The sequence below is a fragment of the Nycticebus coucang genome, chromosome 17 (genome assembly GCF_027406575.1).
Source record: "Nycticebus coucang isolate mNycCou1 chromosome 17, mNycCou1.pri, whole genome shotgun sequence".
NCBI lineage: Eukaryota > Metazoa > Chordata > Mammalia > Primates > Lorisidae > Nycticebus > Nycticebus coucang.
This window is the reverse complement of record NC_069796.1, coordinates 85,824,652-85,848,272: the sequence shown is the minus strand read 5'-3', so window position 1 is coordinate 85,848,272 and position 23,621 is coordinate 85,824,652. Positions and strand designations below refer to the sequence as shown.

The window sequence follows — 23,621 nt, the reverse complement described above, 5'->3', positions numbered from 1 at the left end:
CAGAAAAACAACCAGAGGCGAGGCCAGGCAGCTCTGGCCAGGAGAGGAAGTGTGTTCTGCTCGGGAGAGGGGGTGGACGTGTGAATAGGATGGAGAGCTGGGGCACCCACCCCTCAGGGCCCACACTGTAGGAGGGAAACGGAGGCTGAGGGATGTGTCCTAGGCAGGCTGTGAGTTGGCGGTGGAGATCTTGGGTGCCTACTGCCCACTTCTCTCCACAGCTCCTTGGGGCCATCGTGAGAGTGGTGAGACAGGCCACCCCCACCCCACTGGGGACAGGGGACAGGCCAGGAGGTGATGATCTCCTGGGGATGGTGGTGCTTCCCCACAAGCTCATCCAGCACTGTCCCCACCTGGCGTTCCTGGTAGGGATGAGGCCATGCAGAGGCCCACACTAGCATTTGTTAAGTGCACAGACATGTCAACATGATTGTGCCCAGCACTGTGCTTGGGCTGTTAGAAAAGTTCTCAAATCTAGTTTAATCTTTGTGATGACCTACAGCAAGACCAAGGTGACCCTCAGCCACCCACCGGGGCTTTTCAGAGGAAAGGACCACTCCTTCCATGAGGTATGTGGATGGAGGTGGTGCCCTCAGCCTGCCCGGGTCCTGGGCTTGGCAGCCTGGACTGGAGTGGAATTGGACCCAGGACAGGAAAGTCACCTCTGGTGGAAGAGACTCACCCAGAGGCTGTGGGGGGGGGGAGAAAGTCACTGTGGGGGCAGGGAGGGCACGGTGGGCTTCGAAGGCTCTCAGGTGCCTGTGCAAGGGGGGTGCTTGGGGCATCTGCCTCTACATGGGGTGGCAGCTTGCCCAGAAAGTGGCCGAGCAGAGAAGAGGCTAGTGCCCAGGGTGACCCCATGCTACAGAGAAGGTGCCAGGGGAATCCAGCTCCCAAGGCTCGGTGGGCTGTGGCGATGAGATGCCATGGAAAGTGGGGCATCACCAGCTCCAAGGACTGAATGGGGGAGGCAGAGGGAGCTCGTCAGAGGCCCCCAGCCAGCGGGGCTGAGCAGGATGCAGCTGAACTCTTTGGGACCAAGGAGGGAAGAGGTGGGGAGATGGGGCTGGCAGGAAGAGTGAGGGCAGTGCCCAGGGCTGGAGTTGGAGGGGCTTCAGGGCGGGGCCTTGTTTAGTCCACCCCTGCGAGGGGGCTGAGAGGACATGAGGCCTGAGAGACCAAAGGCTGCTGAGGCCCAGAGGGCTGTGACCTTGTCCCCAGCCTGCTTCACAGGCCCAAGTACTGAACTGACCCTGAAAGTCACACCGACCCCCCAACCTTCCAATGTGACTTTATCTGGAATAAGGGTCTTTGCAGATGAGATTAAGTCAAGGGTCTTGAGATGAGGTCATCCTATGTGGCCCAGGTGAGTCCCAAGTCCAGTGACAGTGTCCTTTAAGGAAGAGGAAAGGAGACACACACAGAGGAGGCTGGGTGGGGCCAAGGCAGAGACTCCAAGTGCCTGGAACCACCAGATGCTTGAGGAGCCTCGCCTGGAGCTTCCAGAGGGAGTGTGCCCTGCCCACACCTGCTGGGGCTGGGAGGGGTGCTGCCCAGAGCCCTGGGGGTGAATTCTGAGATGTGACTGGGGAGGAGACTGCCTCTGGTGGGTGGAGGCTGGGGATACTGTAACCACCCTCGAGTGCATGGGACAAGCCCCTGCCCCACCACCAACAAAGAGTAACGTGGTAGCCAGGAGCAGGGGCTCAGTGGCTCATGACTGTAATCCTAGCCCTGAGGGAGACCAAGGAGGGAGGATCACTTGGGCTCAGGAGTTTGAAACCATGTTGAGCAAGAGCCAGACCCTGTTTCTACTAAAAGTAGAAAAACTAGCTGAGCATTGTGGTGGGTACCTGTAGTCCCAGCTGCTCACGTGGCTGAGGCAGGAGCATTGCTTGAACCTAGGAGTCTGAAGTTGCTGTGAGCTAGCCTGGTTGACAGAGTGAGACTGTCTAAAAAAAAAAAGTTGGGGGGGGAGGGGGATTCAGCCCTAAATGTCAGAAATGCCATAGCGGAAAAACCTAGGCCTAAAACTCCAGGCAGACCTAGTTCCTTTCTCATCTTTTAGCTGGTCGATAGCCTTAGGCATGTCATATTCCTCTGAGCCTTAGTTTCCCTGCCTGTGAAATGGGCGCATTACTATTTAACACAGGGATTACCCTGGTATTATTAAACCACACCCTGTGTGCATACCCCGCCCACCATAAGGGCACAGTGGAGGGATGCCCCTGGGTGCCCCTGGATGCCCACACCCTGGGGTCGGCAACGTGTGGGGCAGGCCAACAGGCGGGGGCCAACAGGGCAACCCCAGTTCAGTTCTTGCTTCTTGTCAGAGCCACCAAGAGACCAGTCCTGCCTTGCTGGTCAGCATCCCTATCTTGGCTTGGCCTCAGCCTAGATAGGAAGGCTCCTTTTCCCAATCCTGGGTCAGCCCAGGAGCCAATGGGAAGGTGCCACGGTAGAAGCCAGGGAGAGGTGGGCTTTGAGGAAGGAGCACTGCGCAAAGGGGGAGGAGGACCCCCTCTAAAGTGTTTACACGGATGGGACCAACATGTAGACAGCACCGGGCAGAGTGCAGGGGCTGTGCGCATGTGTTTGTGCATGTGTGTAACTGTCCTGAATGCACACGGGTACTCGTGTGTCAGTGTGTGTCCACGCACATGGGTTTGTGCATCTTTACATGCATGTGTTTGTGTGTGCGTGCATGTCTGTGTGCTTAGGTGTGTCTATGTGCATGTGAGTGTGTGTGTCTGTGTGTGCACATTTGTGTCCGTGTGTGAGTGTATGTCTGTGTGTGCATGAGTGTGTGTGTGCCCGTTTGTGAATGCCCATGTGTGCAGTAGGTGGGCCGGGAGCAAGCGGCAGGGCAGCAGGCAGGCAGGGCAGAGCCTGGAGCCGGTCCAGGAAGGAGCTAATTATCAACCACCCTAGGCACTGTGCAGCCACACTGGGCCTTCCTCTGTCATCCGCCCCCAGGCACAGGGAGGAAGTGGGGCAGGAAGCAGGGGGTGGTGGCGGCCGCAGTGCAGTGCAGTCGGCCCAGCTGTGGGCGGCCCCTGCCTGCTCTGGCCAGCTGGAGACAGCCCAGTGGCGGGGCCGGTAGGAGCTGAGCCGGGGGCAGCCACCTGGGGCCTGCGTCCTACAGCAGTGAGGGCCTGAAAACTGCCTCCGAGGAGTGGAACAGGTATGTGGCTGTCCAGGTTAGGCGTGGGGGAACTCCAGGGCAGGTACGAGGTTTCTGGGGCAGGTTCGGGAGCTTTGGAGCAGACAGGGTGTGGGTTGGCCAAGCAGGCTGCCATCTGCAGAGCTGCGTCTTGCCACAAACTGTAAGAACTGTGTCCCACCTTCCACTTTCCTGCGGACTTTTCTGACTTGCTTGGGATCAGGGCAGAGCAAACCCTTAGTCTGAGGCCATGAGAGGGGACTTGCACTCTCAGCAGATCCCGTTCAGAACTCCTGGGTGCTGTGGGGCACACATGCAGAGTTCACAGACGGTGATTTCAGAATTGGCAAAGCACCATTGTTCTGGGACCCCACTCCCCCTCAAGCTGATCCTTAGGAGAGTGTCCCGGAGTCTGGATGAGACACGGGGATCCCAGCAGTTAGGCATTCCAGCGGTCATCTCAGGTGTGACCCTAGCCCTGGGTTAGCTCAGGACACCTCAGCAGACCATGAGCTCTGGTACGGCCCCTCTGAGCCTCCCCTGGTGTCGCAGGCATCTCCATCTTGGTTCTCTTTCCATCCATCAAAGGGACAAGCCATTCCACGAGGGACACCAACCAGAAAGTCCAAGGGAGGATTTGGGCCCAGCCTTCCAACTCCAGATGTCCCTGGGCACGTGGTCCTGGGCACGCCACAAGACCCTCTCTAGGCCTGGGGTGCACATTGTCATCTATGAGGAGCAGTTTCCAACCATTTGCTGCCAGTGAGGCTCAGATGAGAGAAATGGCAGAGTGATGTGGTGGTACAGGTGGGCACAGGAGGCTGCTGTTGCTTGGGGTGTGAACTCCCAGCCCCCAGGACCCAGGAGCTGCAGCTGAACTTGTGGCTGCAGCAGGAGCTGGGCTGAGCTGGGCATGTCCAGATCAAGGACACGTGCAGGAGGGCTGGATGCAGGCATCTGGGTTCATAACCCCCTATGCCCTTGACTGGGCGACCCTGGGCATGCACCTCTGTGAAATGGGTGCAGTGGCACCTGCCATCTCCAGGTTTGCCGAGGTTGCTTAGTGAGCACCTCAGAGGGGCCTGTTATCACGTGTCTGTCAACACTATTGTTGATGGCCACAAGGCTTCCTATGCCGTGCATTGGGCCAGCTTTTTATGCATCTGACAACATTTAATCCTCACCAAAATTCAGAGACATGGATAATATTAACCCCACTACACAGAAGAGGAAATCAAGGCACAGGAGGTCACAGGTGTAGTAATTTCCCAGAACAAAGTATCCCTGGTCAGGGGGCTTACCAGCAGAAATTCATTCTCTCACAGTCCTGGAGGCCAGAAGTCAGAGGCCATGGTGTGGTGGCCATGCTGAGGCCCTCTCTGGAGGGGCTCCTCCTTGTCCCCCCAACTCCTGGTGTCCCAGGCATCCTTTGCCTGTGGTGTGTGGTGTTTCTGCCCCTGTGGTCATGTGGCCAGCCCTTGCTGTCTCCTCTGTGTGCCTGGGTCCCCTATCTCTTACAAGGATACCAGACACTAGACTCAGGGCCTGCTCCAGTCCACTGGGACCTCATCTTCACTGAAGGCCACTTCATCTGCAGAGACTCTATTTCCAAAGATGTTCCCATCTGAGATCCCTAGTGGGCATGACTTTTCGGAGTGGGCAGTTCTCACCCCAGGATGTGAGGCGACATCTCTTCCAAGGTGCTTTTGTGACATGGGCAAGGTCTCCACGGTCTCTCAGAGCATCTGCTCAGTACAAGCCTGAAGAAGCTCTGGCCAGACCTCTCCAAACCTACTTGGGGTAGGTCAGAGCTGTTTCCCTTCCTCCAGCCCACATTAAACACCAGGTGCCCCATCCACTTCATCAGCCAGCCTCCTGGATGTTCTGATGCCCAACTTCCTTTCCAAGGGAGCCTGTGGCTGCCCCACCCAGGAGGTCACCCAGGGGCCCATCCAATGAGAAACTAAGCAAGAAGATAAGACTGATGGAGAAAGGTCCCCACAGGTTGCTGGCGGTCCCCCTAACTGGGCAAGCTGGCCCCGGGGCGCCCCAGACACCCATGTGGTGGGGTCTCCACACCCACCATGTTGTGAGCTGGGAGGCTGTAAGGACCAGAGAGGCTGTCTGCTGAAGTGGCAGGGGGAGCTCTGCGGAGACCCAGCTCACTTCCTCATGGGGCTTTGGCCCAGCAGGTGGGAAACTCCCTGAGCCTGGGAGCCTTCCCTTTTCTCAGGAAACAGGCCCTGAGCTCCAGCCCTGTGCCCACCCTGGATTTTGCCTGTCATGTGCCTGTTCCTGACCTGGAGGAGGTGTGTGGGGGGTGGGGGAGGAAGGTACCAGGGGCACCTGCTGGTGGGGGGTGTGGGAAGATGCCCGCTATTGGGGTGCCTGCTCCAGTAGGTGGACACTTAATACCTAGTCCTTGAAGAACGAAGGAGCAGAGAGGGGGCCTAGGGCCAGGGGTTGGGGGCTAAGACCGCATAAACCAGGAGCCTTGCCCATCGAGGGGGTGGAGTCTAGCACTCTACTGAGATATCCCAGGGGCCTTTCAGGGAGAGCGGGCAGACAGCCTGACCTGTGGGCCAGTGCCCAGCAGTGGGCACACACAATACCGGGTGCCAGGACCACACTGTGTTCCAGTATCTACCATTCTGTGTGTGCTCTGACTCTGGAAAAGGGAGTGTGGTCAGCCCTGTACCCTCCTCCTTGAGGCTGAAGTGCTGCCTGAAGAGTGTCAGGGTCCCCTGGGTGCCCCTTGGGATCTGAGAACCCCTCTGGTTTGCTGCCCTCCCAGGCCCTGTCCCTGCCCTCACAGGTGGCTGGGGGACAGGAAGGATTTGGCCAAACCTGACCAGTCAGGTTATAGTTGGATCAGATGGGTGGGGGAGGGGCTTGCTGAGGCCCCTTCACAGCTTCAGGAAGGGGCCTGTGGCATAGCCTATGGCCTGTGATCCCAACTCTGACCCCAGTTTGACTCCTGTCCCCTGCATGTTCCCTGCCCAGAGACCAGGGCACAGGTGGAAGATAGGCCAGGGCCCGGGAGTTGTCGGGTCACTGGGGCAGCCTGCGGCTCGCTAGCCGTGGCTTGGTGGGCACATTTGGGCTGTGAGGCTGGCACTGCTAGACCAGCCACCTCTGGGCCTGCCGCTTGGTGGCCTGCTCCCCAGGGTCCACCAAGAGAAGGGCAGGAGGCCAGACTAGTATTTTTTTTTTTTTTTTTTTTTTGAGACAGAGTCTCACTATGTTTCCCTCAGTTGAGTGCAGCGACGTCATAGCTCAGAGCAACCTCAAGCTCTTGGGCTCAAGGGATTCTCTTGCCTCAGCCTCCCAAGTTGCTGGGACTATAGGCATCTGCCACAATGCCCAGCTATTTTTAGAGATGAGGCCTTGCTTTTGCTCAGGCTGGTCTCGAACTCCTGAGCTCACACAATCCACTAATCTCGGCCTCCCAACGTGCTAGGATTATAGGTGTGAGCCGCGGTGCCCAGCCTTAGACTTGTATTTTTGTCCACTGCTTCATTTCTCTGTGTACTCTGCAGAGGGAACTCCTGCCAGCTCCTCCACAGGCAGGGTGGAACCTTCCCAGCACATGATCAGCAAACTGTCAGGCCTGAAATGAGCGTGGCCTCCCTGCTGGGGCGTGCCTGCCTACACACTTGCCAAGCTGCTCCCCAAGCAGGCAAGGCTCTCATTATCCCCTCTGTCCCTGAGGCAGATGCTGAGGGAGCCATGGCTGATCCTGTGGTGTGGCCCCAGCTAGGGGTCCATCCCGTGTATGCCTTAGCTCTGGCCCAGGCTGGCCTCATTGGCCCTCCACCTGGATCAGTGTCCAATGCCTGAAAGGGGACTTCTGTGTCCTTCTGTGTCATCTGATGGGCAGGAAAGCACTAATCCCAGGAGCATGGTCTGTCAGTGTTTGACGGCCCCATGGTGTCCAGCTCTAGAGGAGAGGCCAGTGGCTCCTCTCTCAAGAAGAGGAAGGGCTGTCTAGGCAGCAGGAAGAGCCTGTGCAAAGCCCCCATGGTAGAAAAAAGCACAACAAACTTGAGAGAATGAGAGGACGCAGAGGTGGGTGGGCCAGACCACACATACCCTGTGCCACCAGGCCATGGTCACCTGCCGTGCCTGAGGGCCACTGCTGGGTTTCAAAGGCATCAGGCACTCTGGCATACTCTCCTCCTGACCCCCGACGCTGGCCATAGCATCCCTGCTGCTCCTTGCAGCCTGTCTCCTGGAGAGGCCATCCCTGCTGACCTCTACCCTCTCCTGTCTCCACAGAGGCACCCAGGCATGCTGGGCCCTCAGTGCTGAGGCCACTGCAGGTCATGGAGGACACTGCTGAGGTGACCACTGAGGAGCCGACCCCAATGGGCAGGGAGCTTGCAGGGTCCTCAGGAGGCAGCAGAAGCAGGGACGAGGGCCAGACTGTGGCCATCAGCTCACCCGCCGGCCAGGAGCGAGCGGGGCCTGAGGAGGCCACGGCTACTGTCAGAGGTGGTAAGTGCATCTGGCCCCCACCCCGTCGGCCCCCATCTGCCCTGAGAAACTCCCACCTGCCTGTGGCTGGGAGCTGGGGTCTGCTGTGTGGCACTTCTCGTTTCCTCCCTCAGCGACTGTTCAGAGAACTACTGAGCCCAGTGAGTCATTTGCCAGACAAGATCTCAGCTCGTGTTTTTCCAGGGGCACGTTAGTGATAGCAAAACTGGCGCACAGAGCAGAGAACAGGCCTGAAAGCCACCTGTGCACTCAGAGACTATTCTAGAAACACTTCCCCTGGGCTTGGCCTTTGCATTCCAGTCCTGTTTTGTCCTCATGGAACTTGGGATTACACAGGATGAGTGTCCCTCAGTCTCCAAGAGGCAAACCAAGGCTCAGAGAGGGGAATGGCTGGGCCAGGCAACATAGTGGCTAGTGGCTGAGCAGGGACAAGCGCCCAATCTCCTGAGGCCCTGGGCAGGGACATCTTCCACATGACCAGTCTCAGGGGACAAAGATGAGCTGGCCCACAGGAGACTTGGTTCTAATCCTGATTATTATGGGGCCACTGATTAACTTAGGCTTCAGTTTCGCCACTTGGAAACCCTGGGGGGTGGCCTAGGTGACCTCCAGGATCCCTCTCCCCACCACTTGGGGACCTGAGAGAGAGGAGGGAAGGAGGGGGAAGACCAAGGTCCAGCCCGCTACTGCCCTGCCAGAGACACTGAGACCCTGTCCTTTCCAAGCTTCTGGCTTCTTCCTCGCCATGTCTGACCTTGGCCTGGTCACCTACTTAGCTGCCCACTGTCTTGGGTCTCCAGAGCTTGGCACATGGCAGATGCCCCATCACTATGTAAGTGCTGGGTGCATGAATGACATGTTGGGAGAAGGGAGTCAGAAAGTCCTATCTGGATGCCTGCTTCAGGGCCTGACGTGAGAGATGGCGGCACATGGAGTATTTGTACCTCTTCTTCTGTGTGTGGACAGCCTGGAAGGGGCAGGGTGCTCCCTCAGGTGCTGATTCACAGGGGAAGTGGTCCTGCAGGCAACTCCGGCTAGGAAGGGAGAGCTCAGAGGTATGGGGTGCGGCCTGGTTCAGGGGGACCAACTGAGGCCACAGAACCTGGCTCCCTCCATAGCACACTGGGCAGGAAGTTGGGATAGAGGAGGCTAGATGACTCCCTACCCCTACCCCGGCAGAGCCCAGCAAGGGGAATCTGCGAGCGTCAGGGAAGAGGACTGGGGCTGCCCCTGCAGTGGCAGGAACTGGAAGCTTTTGGCTGCATTGCTGGGTGTTCCTCCTGAGAGGCTCCGCAGAGCACACTGGCATCGCGTCAAAATGAATCTGTGGGCCCAGACGACAGGGCCACGAACTTCTCCTTTCAGAGGAGGCTCCCTGGGCACCATTTCTGCATGCGCCACTTGAGCCCCTAGGCTTCTCCAGGCAATTCTGGCTGACAGCGACAGTTGCAAGAAATAGTACAAATAATTCCCATTCACCCTCACCCAGATTCCAGATTCTGAGAATGTTCATATTTTGCTGCTTTTGCTCCCCACCCCCCTAGTTTATTTTTTTCTGACAGTTTGGGAGTAAAACACAGATTCGGTGCCCTTCTTTCCCTAAGGCGCCCATACTTCTTAAAACCAGGACATCCCCTTGCGTAACCACAGTGCAATTATTTCAACGTTAATTTCCTGGTTTTTAATAATGCTGTTACCTAACTACAGACCTCATTCACATCTGACTGTCCCAATGCCGTCCTTTATGACAAAAAAGTCTTGGTCACGCCTTACGTTCTGTCGCCACCTCTCTGTGGTGCCATTTAATCCAGAAGTGGTTATTTTGAAGAATATAGTTCTTCATGATACAGACTCCAAGGATTTGGGGTAAGAATCCACAGAAGTAATGTGTCCCTCTCAGTACAGCGTGTCAGGAGGCCCACTGTGTGCAAATCATGTCGAAAAGGACAGGGAGTGGTCATTTTCATTCCTTAATGAGAGAGTGTCTGTGAGTTCTCTCCAGCCACAGTGGTTATTCTTCCTAGTGGGGAAGACTGAATATCCTGCACCCCATCACCTCGTAAAGAACCGGTGTTGTCACCCACACTGCTCATGGCTAAAATAGTAATGAGTAGAATGACCGTCCAACACATCACCCTTCTGCAGTCACGAGCTGGTGTTCAACAATAAGGAAGAGTGGGTCCCTCTCCCCAGCCATCCACATATTTATTTTACTGCAGGCTCATACATCTTTAATTTAGTCTCTGGACTCTAAAGGTCATTATTTTGTTGCTTGAATAGCCCCAGATTTGGGCTTTTGAGGTATCTCCAACCCTCTGTGAACACATCCTTACTTCCTGGGACCCACGATGCTCTAGGCTCATTCTCCGTTCTAGCCCTGGGATCTGTTTTTTCTCTAAGCAGCCCTGGCTCCTGAATTGAAGGGTGGGGTTTAGAAGCCAAGATCTGAACGCCATGCACTTCTTTGGATCTGGCAGATGTTTCTGGCTACTGGGCTTGGATAAGGGAAACAGAAGAAGTGAGTTCCTGAATAGGCCCTGACACATGGGGTGACCAGACCGCACAGGCCGGGGTCAGCACATGCTGATGTGAAATGAGCGCCATTGTGATGCAAGATACCTGGCTGCCGTGAAGTTCTGCAGACCCTGAGGGGCTGGGAGCTGGGGCCAGAGCGGGTGCTGACCAGCGGAGAACTGAGCAACCAGTGGGGGCTGACATCCCGCCTCCCACACGCGTGGGTGGTGAGGCTGAGCCAATCTGTGGTTGGCAAAATAGCAGCCTCCAAACATGTCCATGTCCTTAGCCCCGGACTCCACGCATCTGCTCCTCATCTGGCAAGACAGATTTTGCAGATGGGATTAAGAATCTTGCCATGGGGAGATGCCCCTGGATGGTCTGAATTGCAGGGCCTTAGTGAGAGGGAGCGAGAGCCAGAGGAGATGCCACAGCAAAGGGGGGAGTCGTGACAAGGATCCCCTGAGCCTCTTGAACCCTCCAGAAGGAACCAGCCTGTGACACCTTCACCTTACTCTGTGAGACCCATCTGGACGCCACAGCTACAAGATGGTCTGTTTGTGTTGCTTAAGCCCCTGAGTCTGGGGCAGGCTACTGTGCCCTGCAGGGAAGTGATGCTCCCGTGGGCGCTGGGCCGTGTGAACCTGGAGGATGGAGCTAATGGCAGAGGCAGCTTGTGTGGAACAGACATCCCTTTTCTTGAAGACCTGAGGTGTTTGGCACCTGCAGGGGAGCTTAGCATAGCTTGTTCTCCCCTATTCTCAGGAACCTGCTGTGTTGCAGATGAGATTCCTCCTCTGGGTGTCGCTGGGAGCCCCCCTGGCCAGACAGGAGCATATCCCACAGGTAAATATCCTTGGCCCACACTGTGCTCAGGTTCAGACCTGGGCACTCTGTAGTGTCTGACCCGGGGCTCCCCAAAATAACCCCAGACTTCCCACCTTAAAATCATGGGGCGGGGGGGAGGCTTGATAAATGCAGATGCCTAGGCCCTGTGCTCAGAGGCTCTGATTCAGTGGGACTGAGGCAGGGCCTGGGACTCTAAATTTCCATCTGGGGTCCCTGAGACTCTACATCTGCCCAAGTGGGGGATACACTCCTAGAAGCCCCGTGGGCGACACTCGGTAGGGACGTGAGAAGTGGTAGATGGGAGTGCTTCCCCTGCTACGGAGTACAGGGGAGGGTGAGGCCTTCCAGTGAGGCCTCTGGGCACAGGCTTTAGGGGGGCTATCTCCAAGGATGGGTGGGATGGTGGGATCAGTGCATGCAAGCGGGGTCCAGGAAGCTCCGGACTCAGCAGGTGGAGATGCCCCTTACCCTGCAGGGGCAGAGAGACCCTGGTGTCCCATGCCGATCCTTGACCTTGGCTCCGACCCCCTGCCTGTCCTCTGACTTTCTTTTCATGTGATCAGCACTGCGTGGGGTCACTAGGGGTGTGTAGAATCCCAGGTCAGGCAACGGGATGGATGATTTTGTGTGAAAGTACAACACCGCCCTTCTGCTAGAGTAGGAACAGAGTCGTCCCAGCTCAGAGCTGGTTGTGAAATGTTGGGTGGCTGCTTCCTCCTGGGCGAGTGGAGTCCAGATTCTAGAAGTGTCTGTGCTGCTTGGCCACTGGCCTTGCCCACAGGGGTGGAGCGTTTACTTCAGAGCCCCTAGTCCCAGAGCCAGAGAGGCCTGAAGCAGGTGCTCCCACCTATCCAAGGGCACGGGGGTCTCTCTGTGTCTCTCTTTCTCTCTCTGCCTGTCTCACTGGCCCCTTCTCCCCTTCCCCTCTCTTGTTCTCTCCTGTAGAGAGCTGGCAGCCCAGGTAGTGCCTCTGCCAGAGGTCTGCGGCTGAGTCCTGACCTCGAGGAACAGGAAAGCTCATTTTTCCACATTTCCAGGCCCTGGGACTAGATAGTGCCCAGGACAGGTGGGGTCACAGTCCTGGAGCCCAGATTTTGGCAGGAAATCACCGGCCTCAGACTGGTGACAAGGGAGGTGGCCCTGAAGAGCTCTGCAGTCCCATGCGGGTGGTGGCCACTGCATGGGATGGTGCAGACAGAGCCTGTGTCCATCCCTGCAGACAGTTCTGCTGGACAGTGCCTCCTGGGAGGGCCAAGACCTGCTAGCGCTGCAAGGTGGGAGGGGCCCTCATGCTCTGCGTAGACCAGAGGTCTGACCACAGGAAGCCCAGGTTCAGACAGCTGCCCAGATCAGATCTGCTGGGCCTGGCCATGAAGAGGGTAGGGGCTGGGTTGAGAGCAGAGCTGGTGGGATTCACAGGTAGGCGGATGTGCTGTGTGATAGAGGGGGGGCCTTTTGAGAGATGGGGAAGAAAGGAGGGGCTGGTTAAGAAGGTAGAATGGAGATTTCTGGGATGCCCCAGAAATTACCATGGGATGAGGGAGGTACTTGTTAAGTGTCCAGTCTCTGCACCAGAGGTTTTGATGCAGTGACCATCTGGAGCAGGGGACCATAATGCAGAATGGCTCCTCTATGCCAGCCTGCCCTGGGGAGACATGAGTCCCTTCTGGTCATCTTTCTATAGCACACATACTCACAGCTAGGGAAACTGAGGCTGGGGAGCTAAGTGGTGGGTCCGGGTTATCACAAGTAGTGTGGGACATGGATGAGATTTCAGGCCATATCTCTAGGGCTCTGCATGAGCCCACAGCCCAGGCCTCTGGCTGTAGGTCTGGGAATTGGAGGCTGCAGGGCAGGTCTGGCGCCCTACCGAATCTGAGGCCAGGCTAACCACACCCCTCCATCTTCCCCTTCCAGACCTGACCTTGCAGCTTCTGGCTGTGCGGAAGAAGAGTGGGCTGCCAGACCCTGACCTGCAGCAGGCCCTGCGGGGCCGGCTCCGACTACTGGAGAGCGATAGCAGAGAGGTGGCGCGCGCGCTGGGAGTGAGTCTGGCCCTGTGAAGGTGGGGTGGTACTGCAAGGAGCTGGGGTGAGGGTGTTGGTGCCTGAGGACCAGAGAGGAGGCAGAGGAACAGGGCCACTTGGGGAGTACAGTAGCCTTGGAGGGGAGGGCTGTGACGCGGGTCCTTGGGGGCAAAGATGGGGGCATCAGAATGGATGAAAGAAGGAGGCTGCCCCACCAGTTTGCCTCGTGGGATGCTGTGGATGTTCTCCACCCAGCTCAGGTGGACCATGCATTGTCCCTTTCTCCTTGCCCCCTCCACCTGCGAGGGTTTTCAAAGCCTCTTTGACAGAGACTCGGTGGGAAGTGGATATTATTTTTGCAGTTGTGACGGAGCCATCCCCTGTTGTCCTCTGCACAAAGCAATGTCCTGGGGAGGATGGCATGAAGGGCACTGGAGCGGGGTGGGGGGCACTTTGGATCAGCTGGTGGACAGGACACTGGCTTTCTGTGCACCTGGCTTCCTCAGCAGCACCCAGGGAACCCTGGGGCTATACGCCTGGGACCTGCCGTGAGGACTGCGTGACTAACAAGCACCGGGCACTCACAGGGTGGCATGGTAGGGGGCTGGCTCTGGGTGTGAATCCTGACTGAGCTACTTCTCTCGGCTATGGATCAGGTCTGGTTTCTCATCGGTAGCCCCAGCCACATGCGTCACTAACTGTACTCCTCCCATGTTAGCTGGTGCTGCTTTGAATGCCCCATCACTGCCAGTCAATGGAGCTAAGGGCAGAGGGGGTGCTATAGGGGGCCATGGGGCAGGGAGGCGAGGTCAGGTCACCAGGACTGACAGCGAAGCCTCAGCAGACGGAACGTGACGGGAGAAGCTGGGGCTGTGTATGCATGCATGTGTGTGCGTGTATGTGTGTGTGTGCGTGTGTGTGCATGTGTGTGTGTGTGCGTGTGCGTGCGTGTGTGCCTGTGCATGCGTGTGTGCCTGTGTGTGCGTATGTGAGTGTGTGCGTGTGCCTGTGCGTGCGTGTGTGCACGTGTGTGCGTGGGTGTGTGTGCCTGCGTGGGCGTGTGTGCATGTGTGCATATGCATATGTGTGTGTGTGTGTTGGCTAAGACAGGTGGGGTTGTCAGAGGATGCATAGAGCATGTGGGACCAGGGTGTGGAGACCATGGCAGGTTTTGTCCCACAGGCGCTGGGGAGCCACAGCAGGCTTAAGATCAAGGGAGGAGCTGACATGAGCTGTAAAGGGATCCACTCTGTGCGTGCTGTCCCCTGCCAGGGCCACTTTTGCCGACTTTCTCTTGCGTAGCTCCTATCCACTGACCCTCAGGAGCTTCCCTGAAGCCCCTGGGAAGGTCTCTAACTCCTATTTCTTTCTCTTAAGGAATTGTCAGCAAGGCTGTTGTCTATCCACAGCGACCAGGATCGGATTGTGGTAATGTTTAAGACTTTTGAAGAAATCTGGAAGTTCTCCACCTACCACGCTCTTGGTAAAGAGGTGACCCTCCCATGATGGATTACGGGACTCCCCTAGGAGGACACTGGTTGCACACCACACACTTTATGTGTCAAATCGGTGCTTTAGAATAGGTCACTTCACAAGGGCTTCTCCTACAAACATGCCAGTTCCACATGCTCACCTTCTGTTTGGGAGGAGCGCGGGAGCCATGGATGGATGCAGGTCTTAGTTGTGAGAATGATTTCAGATGAGTTTCCAGTTTCCTACACTCGCTGTCCCCTGTGATTTCACTTCAGTAGAACTTGAGGAAAGCTAGCTCTGATGGCCTAGCTCACAGCAACTTCGAACTCCAGGGCTCAATTAATCCTCCTGGCTCAGCCTCTCAAGTAGCTGGGACTACAGGTGCCTGCCACAATGCCCAGCTAGTTTTTTTCTGTTTTTAGTAGAGATGGGGTCTCACTCTTGCTCAGGCTGGTCGTAAATTCCTGAGCTCAAGCGATCCTCCCTTCTCGGCCTCCCAGAGTGCGAGGATCAGAGGCAGGAGCCCCCCGCCCCCCTCCCCGGGCCTGCTCCTTACGCCTTCTTTCTAAAACTTTGTGTCCTGTTCAGAGGCATTCACCTGCCTGAGAATCTCCTCCATTTGAGGACTGGGAAAGCTGGGGTAGAACCGTAGTAGCAGTTTCCCAAGTACTTCTGGGCAGGGCTACCTCACCCCTGCATGTGCAATGTCCTAGATAGGTTTCTAGAGGAGGGAGATCATCCCGGGCTCCCTGCTCCTCTGGCCCTCTGCTCCAGGCTTAGGTCAGGGCATCGAGAAGACAGCAGCCTTTCCTGTCCCACCCTAGGTGTCCATTTCACACCAAGTAGAGGCAGGCTTCTCTCCTGGTCTGCCTTTGCCTTAAAAACAGGGCAGCTGGCTCGGCGCCTGTGGCTCAAGCGGCTAAGGCACCAGCCACATATACCTAAGCTGGTAGGTTCGAATCCAGCCCAGGCCCGCCAAACAACAATGACGGCTGCAACCCAAAAAATAGCCGGGCGTTGTGGCAGGTGCCTGTAGTCCCAGCTACTTGGGAGGCTGAGGCAGGAGACTCACTTGACCCCAGGAGTTGGAGGTTGCTATGAGCTGTGATGCCACGGCACTCTACCCAGGGGAACAGCTTGAGCTTCTGTCTCAAAAAAGAAAAAAAAAAAAACAGAGGGTAGACAGATGGCCTGCTGGTCAGGCAATGGCTAACAAAGGCTCACGATGTCCCAGAGATGAAGCTTTGCTCCACAGAAGTGGACACGGCTCTCACTAGCTGCTAACACAGTCTGGGCTCTTACAGACAAGTTTTCAGCCAGCCCCTGATGGCCCACGGGGCACTGCAGACTCACAGTATCTGTAGGGACCCATGTGAAGGCACAGGGATGTCACATAACTTGATCATGGTCACAGCTGCAGGGGATGGGGCAAGGCTTGACCTCTGGAGCCCAGTCAGTCAGACTGCAGCTGACTGGGTCGGGCCCAGCACCCTGAGTTCCCTAAGGACAAGGCTGAGGGTCTCCATGGGCCTGCTCAGTGCAGGTTTGGCCAACACAAAGGCCACCAGGCTTCCCTGCTCCCCGGAGCCCACTGGTGACTGGGCCTGGCCTTGCAGGCTTCACACACCACTGCCTGGAAAACCTGCTCATGGACCAGAACTTCTGGCTGCTCTCACCCAGTGAGGAAGAGGAGACAGCCATCTGCGTCCACGTGGATGAAGATGCCTTGAAGTTGACCCACGAGAGCCTGCTCGTGCAAGAAGGTGAGGGCTGTGCATGGTGACGGCACCCTTCGTTAGGGACTGTGCTTGGGTGTCCTGACCGCAGTTACCCTAGTCACTGAGAGACCCTGGTCAGCCCCCAAAGACACAAAAGCCTCTGGGAAGCAGCAGAAGAGGCTTGTGCCACCCCCACCCTGAATGCCCAACTTGGCTGTGGCATTGGCCTCACCGCTGACAGGGAACAGACAGCTGTCTTTCCACCCTGGCCATGGATGGAAAAGTGGAGCTCACGCGAAGGGAGGGGGAGACCCATGGGCCGTGGGGATCTACCCAGCTGTGACTGGACTCGCTGGTGGCAGTCGAAGAGGAAGGGTCCTGGAGACCCCACATTTGATCCCACAAAGCACAGATAGGGAAACTAGGCCCAGAGGCAGAGTCCGAGGCCAAGCACATCAGGGCAGAGCAGGGCCCCACTCCAGTTCCCAGCCATCCAGTCTGGGCCCCTTTGTGTTTCTATGGACGTAGAACCTGGGGCAGGGATCTCGCACAGGTGGGCTTCCCTTGGGCAACCCAGCAGGGGTGGGTGGTGGTCCTGCCTAGCTGGACAGGCCACCCTTTCTATGGACGTAGAAACTGGGGCGGGGATCTCGCACAGGTGGGCTTCCCTTGGGCAACCCAGCAGGGGTGGGTGGTGGTCCTGCCTGGCTGGACAGGCCACCCTTTCTATGGACGTAGAAACTGGGGCAGGGATCTCGCACAGGTGGGCTTCCCTTGGGCAACCCAGCAGGGGTGGGTGGTGGTCCTGCCTGGCTGGACAGGCCACCCTTTCTATGGACGTAGAAACTGGGGCAGGGATCTCGCACAGGTGGGCTTCCCTTGGGCAACCCAGCAGGGGTGGGTGGTGGTCCTGCCTGGCTGGACAGGCCACCCTTTCTATGGACGTAGAAACTGGGGCGGGGATCTCGCACAGGTGGGCTTCCCTTGGGCAACCCAGCAGGGGTGGGTGGTGGTCCTGCCTGGCTGGACAGGCCACCCTTTCTATGGACGTAGAAACTGGGGCAGGGATCTCGCACAGGTGGGCTTCCCTTGGGCAACCCAGCAGGGGTGGGTGGTGGTCCTGCCTGGCTGGACAGGCCACCCTTTCTATGGACGTAGAAACTGGGGCGGGGATCTCGCACAGGTGGGCTTCCCTTGGGCAACCCAGCAGGGGTGGGTGGTGGTCCTGCCTGGCTGGACAGGCCACCCTTTCTATGGATGTAGAAACTGGGGTGGGGATCTCGCACAGGTGGGCTTCCCTTGGGCAACCCAGCAGGGGTGGGTGGTGGTCCTGCCTGGCTGGACAGGCCACCCTTTCTATGGATGTAGAAACTGGGGTGGGGATCTCGCACAGGTGGGCTTCCCTTGGGCAACCCAGCAGGGGTGGGTGGTGGTCCTGCCTGGCTGGACAGGCCACCCTTTCTATGGATGTAGAAACTGGGGTGGGGATCTCGCACAGGTGGGCTTCCCTTGGGCAACCCAGCAGGGGTGGGTGGTGGTCCTGCCTGGCTGGACGGGCCACCCTTTCTATGGACGTAGAAACTGGGGTGGGGATCTCGCACAGGTGGGCTTCCCTTGGGCAACCCACCCTGAATGACTGCCTCTGTCCCATTGAAGGGCCCTTCTTTGTATTGTGTCCTGACCACCATGTGAGAGTGACAACTGGCCCTCAGGGTGCAGGGAGAGGCCCCCAGCCCTTCAGGCGAGCTTCAGGGGGTTCCCAAGGAGAGGTGGCCCCAGAAGCAGGTCCTTTGGTGAGCCCCAGCATGACCTCTGAGGAGTTAGCAGCGGTGCCCCTGGAGCCTCTGATCCCATTTCATCAGTAGGTACCGACTTTGCTCCTCTGCCTCTTGCCTGCTGTGTGTGTGGGGGCCCTGCATGACAGGCCAATGAGGTCACAGGGCAGGGCCGTCCTGGAGTTAGGTAGTGGAGGAGGGTGCAGCATGGAACTCGTTCTGAAGAGTTTTTGAAGGGGTTACATCCATGAGTACCCACAGTGAGGAGGCAGACAGAACCCTGTACACATCAAACCAAAGGCAGGTAGAACCAGTGGATGTCAGGACAGGTGACATGTTCATTTGCTGAAGGTGGGGCCTAAACTTGGCTTGGAGCTTCCTGGCAGCCAAAGCAAAGAGAGAGACTCAGTCTCCTGACTTGCAGTGTCTGTGAAGTAACAGGTTGTAGCTCTGCTTCTCTTACTGAGACCCGAGAGGAGTTTCTCCCAAGAACCCTGCCTGTGTGCTATTGCCAGCGTCGTCCCCACAGGCACACGGGGCATGTTGTTATGCCATCTGGGCAGGAGGGACTGCCAATTATCTAGTCCAGCTCCATTCTAGCCAGAGGAACTGAGGCCCAGAAAGGGGAGCAATTTGTCCAGGTTATTTGGCAAGGTCACAGTAAAGCCAAGATTTGAATCCAGGCCTCTGTGTCACCGGGCTTGGGTCCTCCCGCACCCCACACCGTACTGAGCTTCCTTGAGGCAAGCGACGGGGAAGATGTTTGGGAGGTCTGCAGGGCTTCCAGTTAACAGGGGTGTGCTGTTCCCTAGGACGAGGCACCTAGGCAGGGGGGCAGGGGTGTGGGGCTCCCTGGAGGCTGTGCGTATGTGTGTGGGTGTGTGTATGTGTTGGGGGAGGAATGGGGTCCATTTGGGGTCCTGGGGGACAGCTGACTTGTCCAGTCTCTGCACAGAATGTATTTGCCCCAAATCTGAAATCCTGCAGCAAAGACCTCCCTCTTCTGGCTCCAGGTGGGCTCTCAGGGTCCCCTGGGACCCCGTCGATGACTCTGTGGGTGAACGAGTGTCCCTCAACACCCCGCTGATGGGTGAGTGCTTCCACAGGCCTCTCTTCCCCAGGTGCGGGGGCATGACAAGGGGGCAGCCCCAACATCTAGGAGGTTTCTGAGCTTGCCCTAAACACCCTCCCATCTGCAAGGTGGTGAGCAAGCTCTACCAGGTGGGCAGACCAGCAGTGCAGCCCCGTGGCCCGGTCCCTGTCCCCAGATTGCTGAGTGTAACTTGGCAGACAATCTGACAGGACGGCCTGGGGCTCCTCTCTCTGCCTGGCACCGTGTTAGGCACCTTGGAGGCCTGGACCTGGGCAGGCTGGCTCTGACTGGATTTGCCACCTGCAGTAAGGCAGGACCTGCCGCCCAAGCTTGTCTGGCCACAGCTCTTCTTTGAGAGAAGCTGGCGCTGCCAGCAGCCCTTTGGCTTGGATGCCAGGTCCGGCTTCTTACTCTGCCCCAAGCTGTGCCTGACATTTGGATGGCCTGGTGTACCTGGGAGGTGGACATGAAGCCTGGGGGAGGGAGGGAGGAAATAGGCAGGACTTGTGACCATTGCTGCGTGAGGAAAGGGCTGGGGCCTTGTGGACGGAGGACTGAGGCTGAGTTAATCAATGTCTCTGCCCCCAGCTTTTCATCTTCCGTGTAGGGACACAAACGCCCCCCCCGAGGATCATGTAGCTGTCCGGCCTCACACGTGCAGGGAACAAGCTTCCCTGCAAACCTCCTCATAGGCACAAGACGAATTCCCTGGCCCCTACCCTGGCCTCCCCTGCACTGACCATGCGGCCTCTTTTCTGCAGCTATGGGCCTGGCCTCGGCAGTGGCAGACTGCCAGGGCTCAGGGCCTGAAGAGATGACCTTTCAAGGCGGTGACCTCATCCAGATCCTCGGAGCCCAGGTGCCTGGCCTGCCCTGGTGTGTGGGCCGACACATGGCCTCAGGCCAGGTTGGGTTTGTGCAGACTCAGCTCATCAGCGCTCAGGGCCCAGTGTCCAGGTGAGTGGCTGGGACCCTGCCCCTTTCCTCAGCCTGTCTCCACTGCTTCTGCAGGGATCCTACACTATCCGCCCGCTTCCCGTGTAACAAGCCTGGATGGGTTCCGGTTGACTCACTGTCCCCTCCCTACTCCCCAAGCTTGTGGTGCCACTCCCTTGTCCCCGGCACCTTCCCCCAAATGCTGACAGGAGGGCATGCTCTGAGACACACACCTGCCCATGTGTCCTAGTTTCTCGTAGCTGTGGTCACTAAGCACCACGCACTGGGGACTGTAGCAACAGAATTGTTCTGTTTTACAGTTCCGGAGGCCATCAGTGCCACCACGGCCACATTCCCTGATGAAGGATCTTGCCTCTTCATCTCCTGGCAGCTCTGAGCTTCCTTGGCTTGTGACTGTGTCACTCCACACTGTCTCTTGTCTCCATGTAGCTGTCTTCCTTTGCGTATCAGTGTCTGTGACTCATTTTTCTCTTCTAATGAGGGGACCAGTCTGATCTCATCTTAACTAATTACATCTGCAAAGATACTGTTTCAATAAAAAGCAACCTTCCCAGGTTTTGGATTGACATGATCTGCAAGGGCCCTATGTTGTGATCCAGCCACTCTCCTTCATGACTTCTGGCCCAGCCTTTGAGGTCCCCCACCACCCAGGGCCTGGTGACTCTGATTTTAAAGCCTGCCATTCACTACCAGTTCACCCTGGGTCTGCTGCATAGGCCAGCTCACCCCTTCCGAAACAGGTCTGGGTTGACACTGTGCCAGGCTGATCCCTCCATCCTGCCCCTCCGGTGCTCCTGTGGGCTCTCACCGTCTCCCAGTCCTACCTATATGGCTCATTCCTGGGAACACTTCTGGCCACACACCTGTCCCTGTGTGAGCTGTCCTCCACTTGATCTAAGACTTGCCTGCCACCACCAAGGAACTCCAAGGGGAGGGCTCTCTGGGTACCTCTGTGTTCCCACTGCCCAGCATCAGGAAAGTCTTTAGAGAGTGGTCAGAGAGCACACCTGTGCCCATCCTGTGACAGAGTTCTGTTCCCCTGGACTTGATCTTGTCAAGACCTCAGTCAAGGAGCTCAGAGATAGTCGATATATAGAAAGGGCCCTTTACTGGGTCCCGTGATTCTGGTCCTATCTCCCCCTCTGTGGGCCTCACTTCCCACCAAGGAGATGCTTGTCTCCCGTGACCCTGTTCTGTGTTTGATTATGCGACAGACCAAATCTCAGAGGCTGTTTGGTGTCATGCCTTATCCAGCCAGTCATTTCATTTTGTCCTTCTAATTTAAAAGTGTCTGTTTGCTTTGGCCCCTCTTGCATCTGTGCCTCAAAAGGGGGTAGAAGCTGGCGAGGCTGTGCCGACAGAAGCAGCTAGACTGGCATTTCCCAAGGTGTGTTCCCTCCTGGTGCCCCATCACAAACTTTGTCATGCTCTGTCCCTTTACTGATGCTTTCCAGGGAGTCCCGGCACATGCAAGGCATCTTTTCCTGTTGAAATGTGCTTCCCAGTTATTTGACCTCTGGAATTCTCTTTTCACATGTCCCTAATTTGCTTTTTGCTGAGCTGGTGTTCTATGGAATACCCTTAGTCTAGATTTTTGCTACCCTCTCCAAGGGAGGCTGCAATTTCTCAACAGACTTCTGGGGACCATATGAATTGGACATGTACTTCACTTGCAGTGGGTTAGAGAAGAGCTATGGGAATGAGCTCGTCCATTCCCTTCCATTAACCCAGAAGGATGGCAGGGCCAGGTGCCACTGGTCCTGTTTATAGCGGAAGAAATCCTAACAGCTTCATTTATTCTCTCAATTAATGTTTATTGAATACCTTTCCTATTGCAGACTCTGGATGGATTTTTATCTATTTGTTTATTTAATGAACAAACTGGTGGCTCTTTTTTTTCTTTTATGTTATTTTGACATAATTGCAGACTTACTAAGAAATGACAAAAAGAGTATAAAATTTCCTATGGTGTCACCCAGATTGCACAAATGTGAACATGTTACAACATTTGCCTTATTCTTTTCCTTCTTTTCCTTCTTTTTTTTCTCCCCCTAAACCCTTTGAGGGTAAGTTGCAAACATGATGTTCCTTTACCCCTAAATGATATAGCATGTGGTTCCTAAAACCAGGACATCGCTTACGTAACTTCTGTATAATTGTCAAAATCAGGAAACAGACATTGATATCATGAAGTTATCTACGGAACTTACCCAGATTTTGCCAGTTGTCACAGTAGTCCCCTTTATACCCAGAGAAAATTCCAGACCCTGTGTTACCTTCAGTTATTCTGTCTTGTCTACTTAATCTAAAACAGCTTTTCCATATTCCCTTGTCTGACATTTTAAAAAATACAGACCTGTTATTTCGAAAACTGTCCTGCAAACTACTCTAAAATTCTCAATAGGGTGCATTTCAGTGTTTCATATTATTCTGGTGATTTAGTGCTATAGGAAAAGTTGCCTCCTTTTTCCTCCTCCCCCCTCCCTCTGTCCCCTCCTATGGTTTGCTCCCTGACTTTGTGGGACACACATATGCCCCGTGTTTGTGCAGAGGCTGAGGGAGCAGAAGCTCTGCACGGGTGGTCTGAGGAACAGTCGGCTCTCAGTGCGCAGCAGCCGTTCGTTCTGCCCGCAGCTGTCACAGCAGGCTTCGTGGGGGAAGGGACATGTGAGATGGGGCTTTGCAGGCTGCCAGGGAGCTCACCTTCCCAGGATGCCATGATCCGTCAGCCTTTCCTGCTCCTGGGCACCTGTCCCTGGACAGGCAATTTCCTCGAGGGCGGGATCTGTTCTGTTTTTTTGTCTTCTAGTCCTGACTGGCTGGGTAGAGGGTGGTGTTTCAGAACTGTCTGTCAAATTAGGGAGTGGAAATAAGTCTTCTTGTGAAACGTTTACTTTGGAAATATGTTATTTCAAATAAAACACTTTATATTTTCCAGATTGGAAAGTGTGATCTTCCTCAATGAGGAAGAAAGGTCATTCTTCAGCAACGAGGGCCACTTTTCTGAAGAAGATGCCAGGCAGTTACTGAGGAGAATGTCGGCCGTGGACGTGTGCATGGTATACAACCTGGGTACGTGTGGGAGCTGTTGGCGTGGCGACTGCTCCTTCCCTTCCCTTCTGGGCTGCTGTGCTGCCTTCATCCATGGACAAGGGTGATGGCCAGCCTGCGTGCTGGAAGGTGGACAGGCAGGTGTTTTTACTGCCCTCGGAGCACGTGGGGCCTTGGGAGAGGACACAGTGAGGAGCTGGGGCTCTGAGGCTCCCTGCTGCCCAAGGCGGGCCTTGGGGGAGCCTTTTCTTCCCTGACCCCAGGCGCCAGCCCAGGCATCTGCTGGGGCGGGAGAAGGCATGGTCCTGCTTCTAACTTGGCCAGCACTGGTGGCTCCTGCTCGGGACCCAGCGGTCTGCCTGCTGTGTTCTGCTCCTCACTACATGGCGATGAACCTGGGGCTGTGGTTTGGCCGAGGTCACCTAGGTGCTGGGCGTTGGGGCAGGACCCCAGGGCCGTAGCCTCTAAACACAAGGCTCTTCCTGTCTTCGCTCCATGCCGCTC

General features: G+C 56.4%; 1 protein-coding gene across 3 annotated transcripts in view; it reads left to right on the top strand.

Moving 5' to 3' along the window:
* Positions 1–3,000: 3,000 nt before the first annotated feature.
* Positions 3,001–23,621, top strand: part of SH3TC1 (SH3 domain and tetratricopeptide repeats 1) — a 41,183-nt gene continuing 20,562 nt past the window's right edge. The window contains exons 1-10 of one of the 3 annotated variants that reach the window (XM_053566078.1): positions 3,001–3,184; positions 7,442–7,660; positions 10,940–11,020; positions 12,941–13,068; positions 14,428–14,533; positions 16,140–16,286; positions 17,898–18,102; positions 19,030–19,106; positions 19,871–20,066; positions 23,005–23,138. In XM_053566078.1, coding sequence (XP_053422053.1) covers positions 7,489–7,660; positions 10,940–11,020; positions 12,941–13,068; positions 14,428–14,533; positions 16,140–16,286; positions 17,898–18,102; positions 19,030–19,106; positions 19,871–20,066; positions 23,005–23,138 — 1,246 coding nt within the window. In that variant the 5' untranslated portion in view covers positions 3,001–3,184; positions 7,442–7,488. Of the gene's footprint in view, positions 3,185–7,441; positions 7,661–10,939; positions 11,021–12,940; positions 13,069–14,427; positions 14,542–16,139; positions 16,287–17,897; positions 18,103–19,029; positions 19,107–19,870; positions 20,067–23,004; positions 23,139–23,621 lie in introns of those variants that run through there. The other 2 variants (XM_053566079.1, XM_053566080.1) reach the window with 2 other exon arrangements.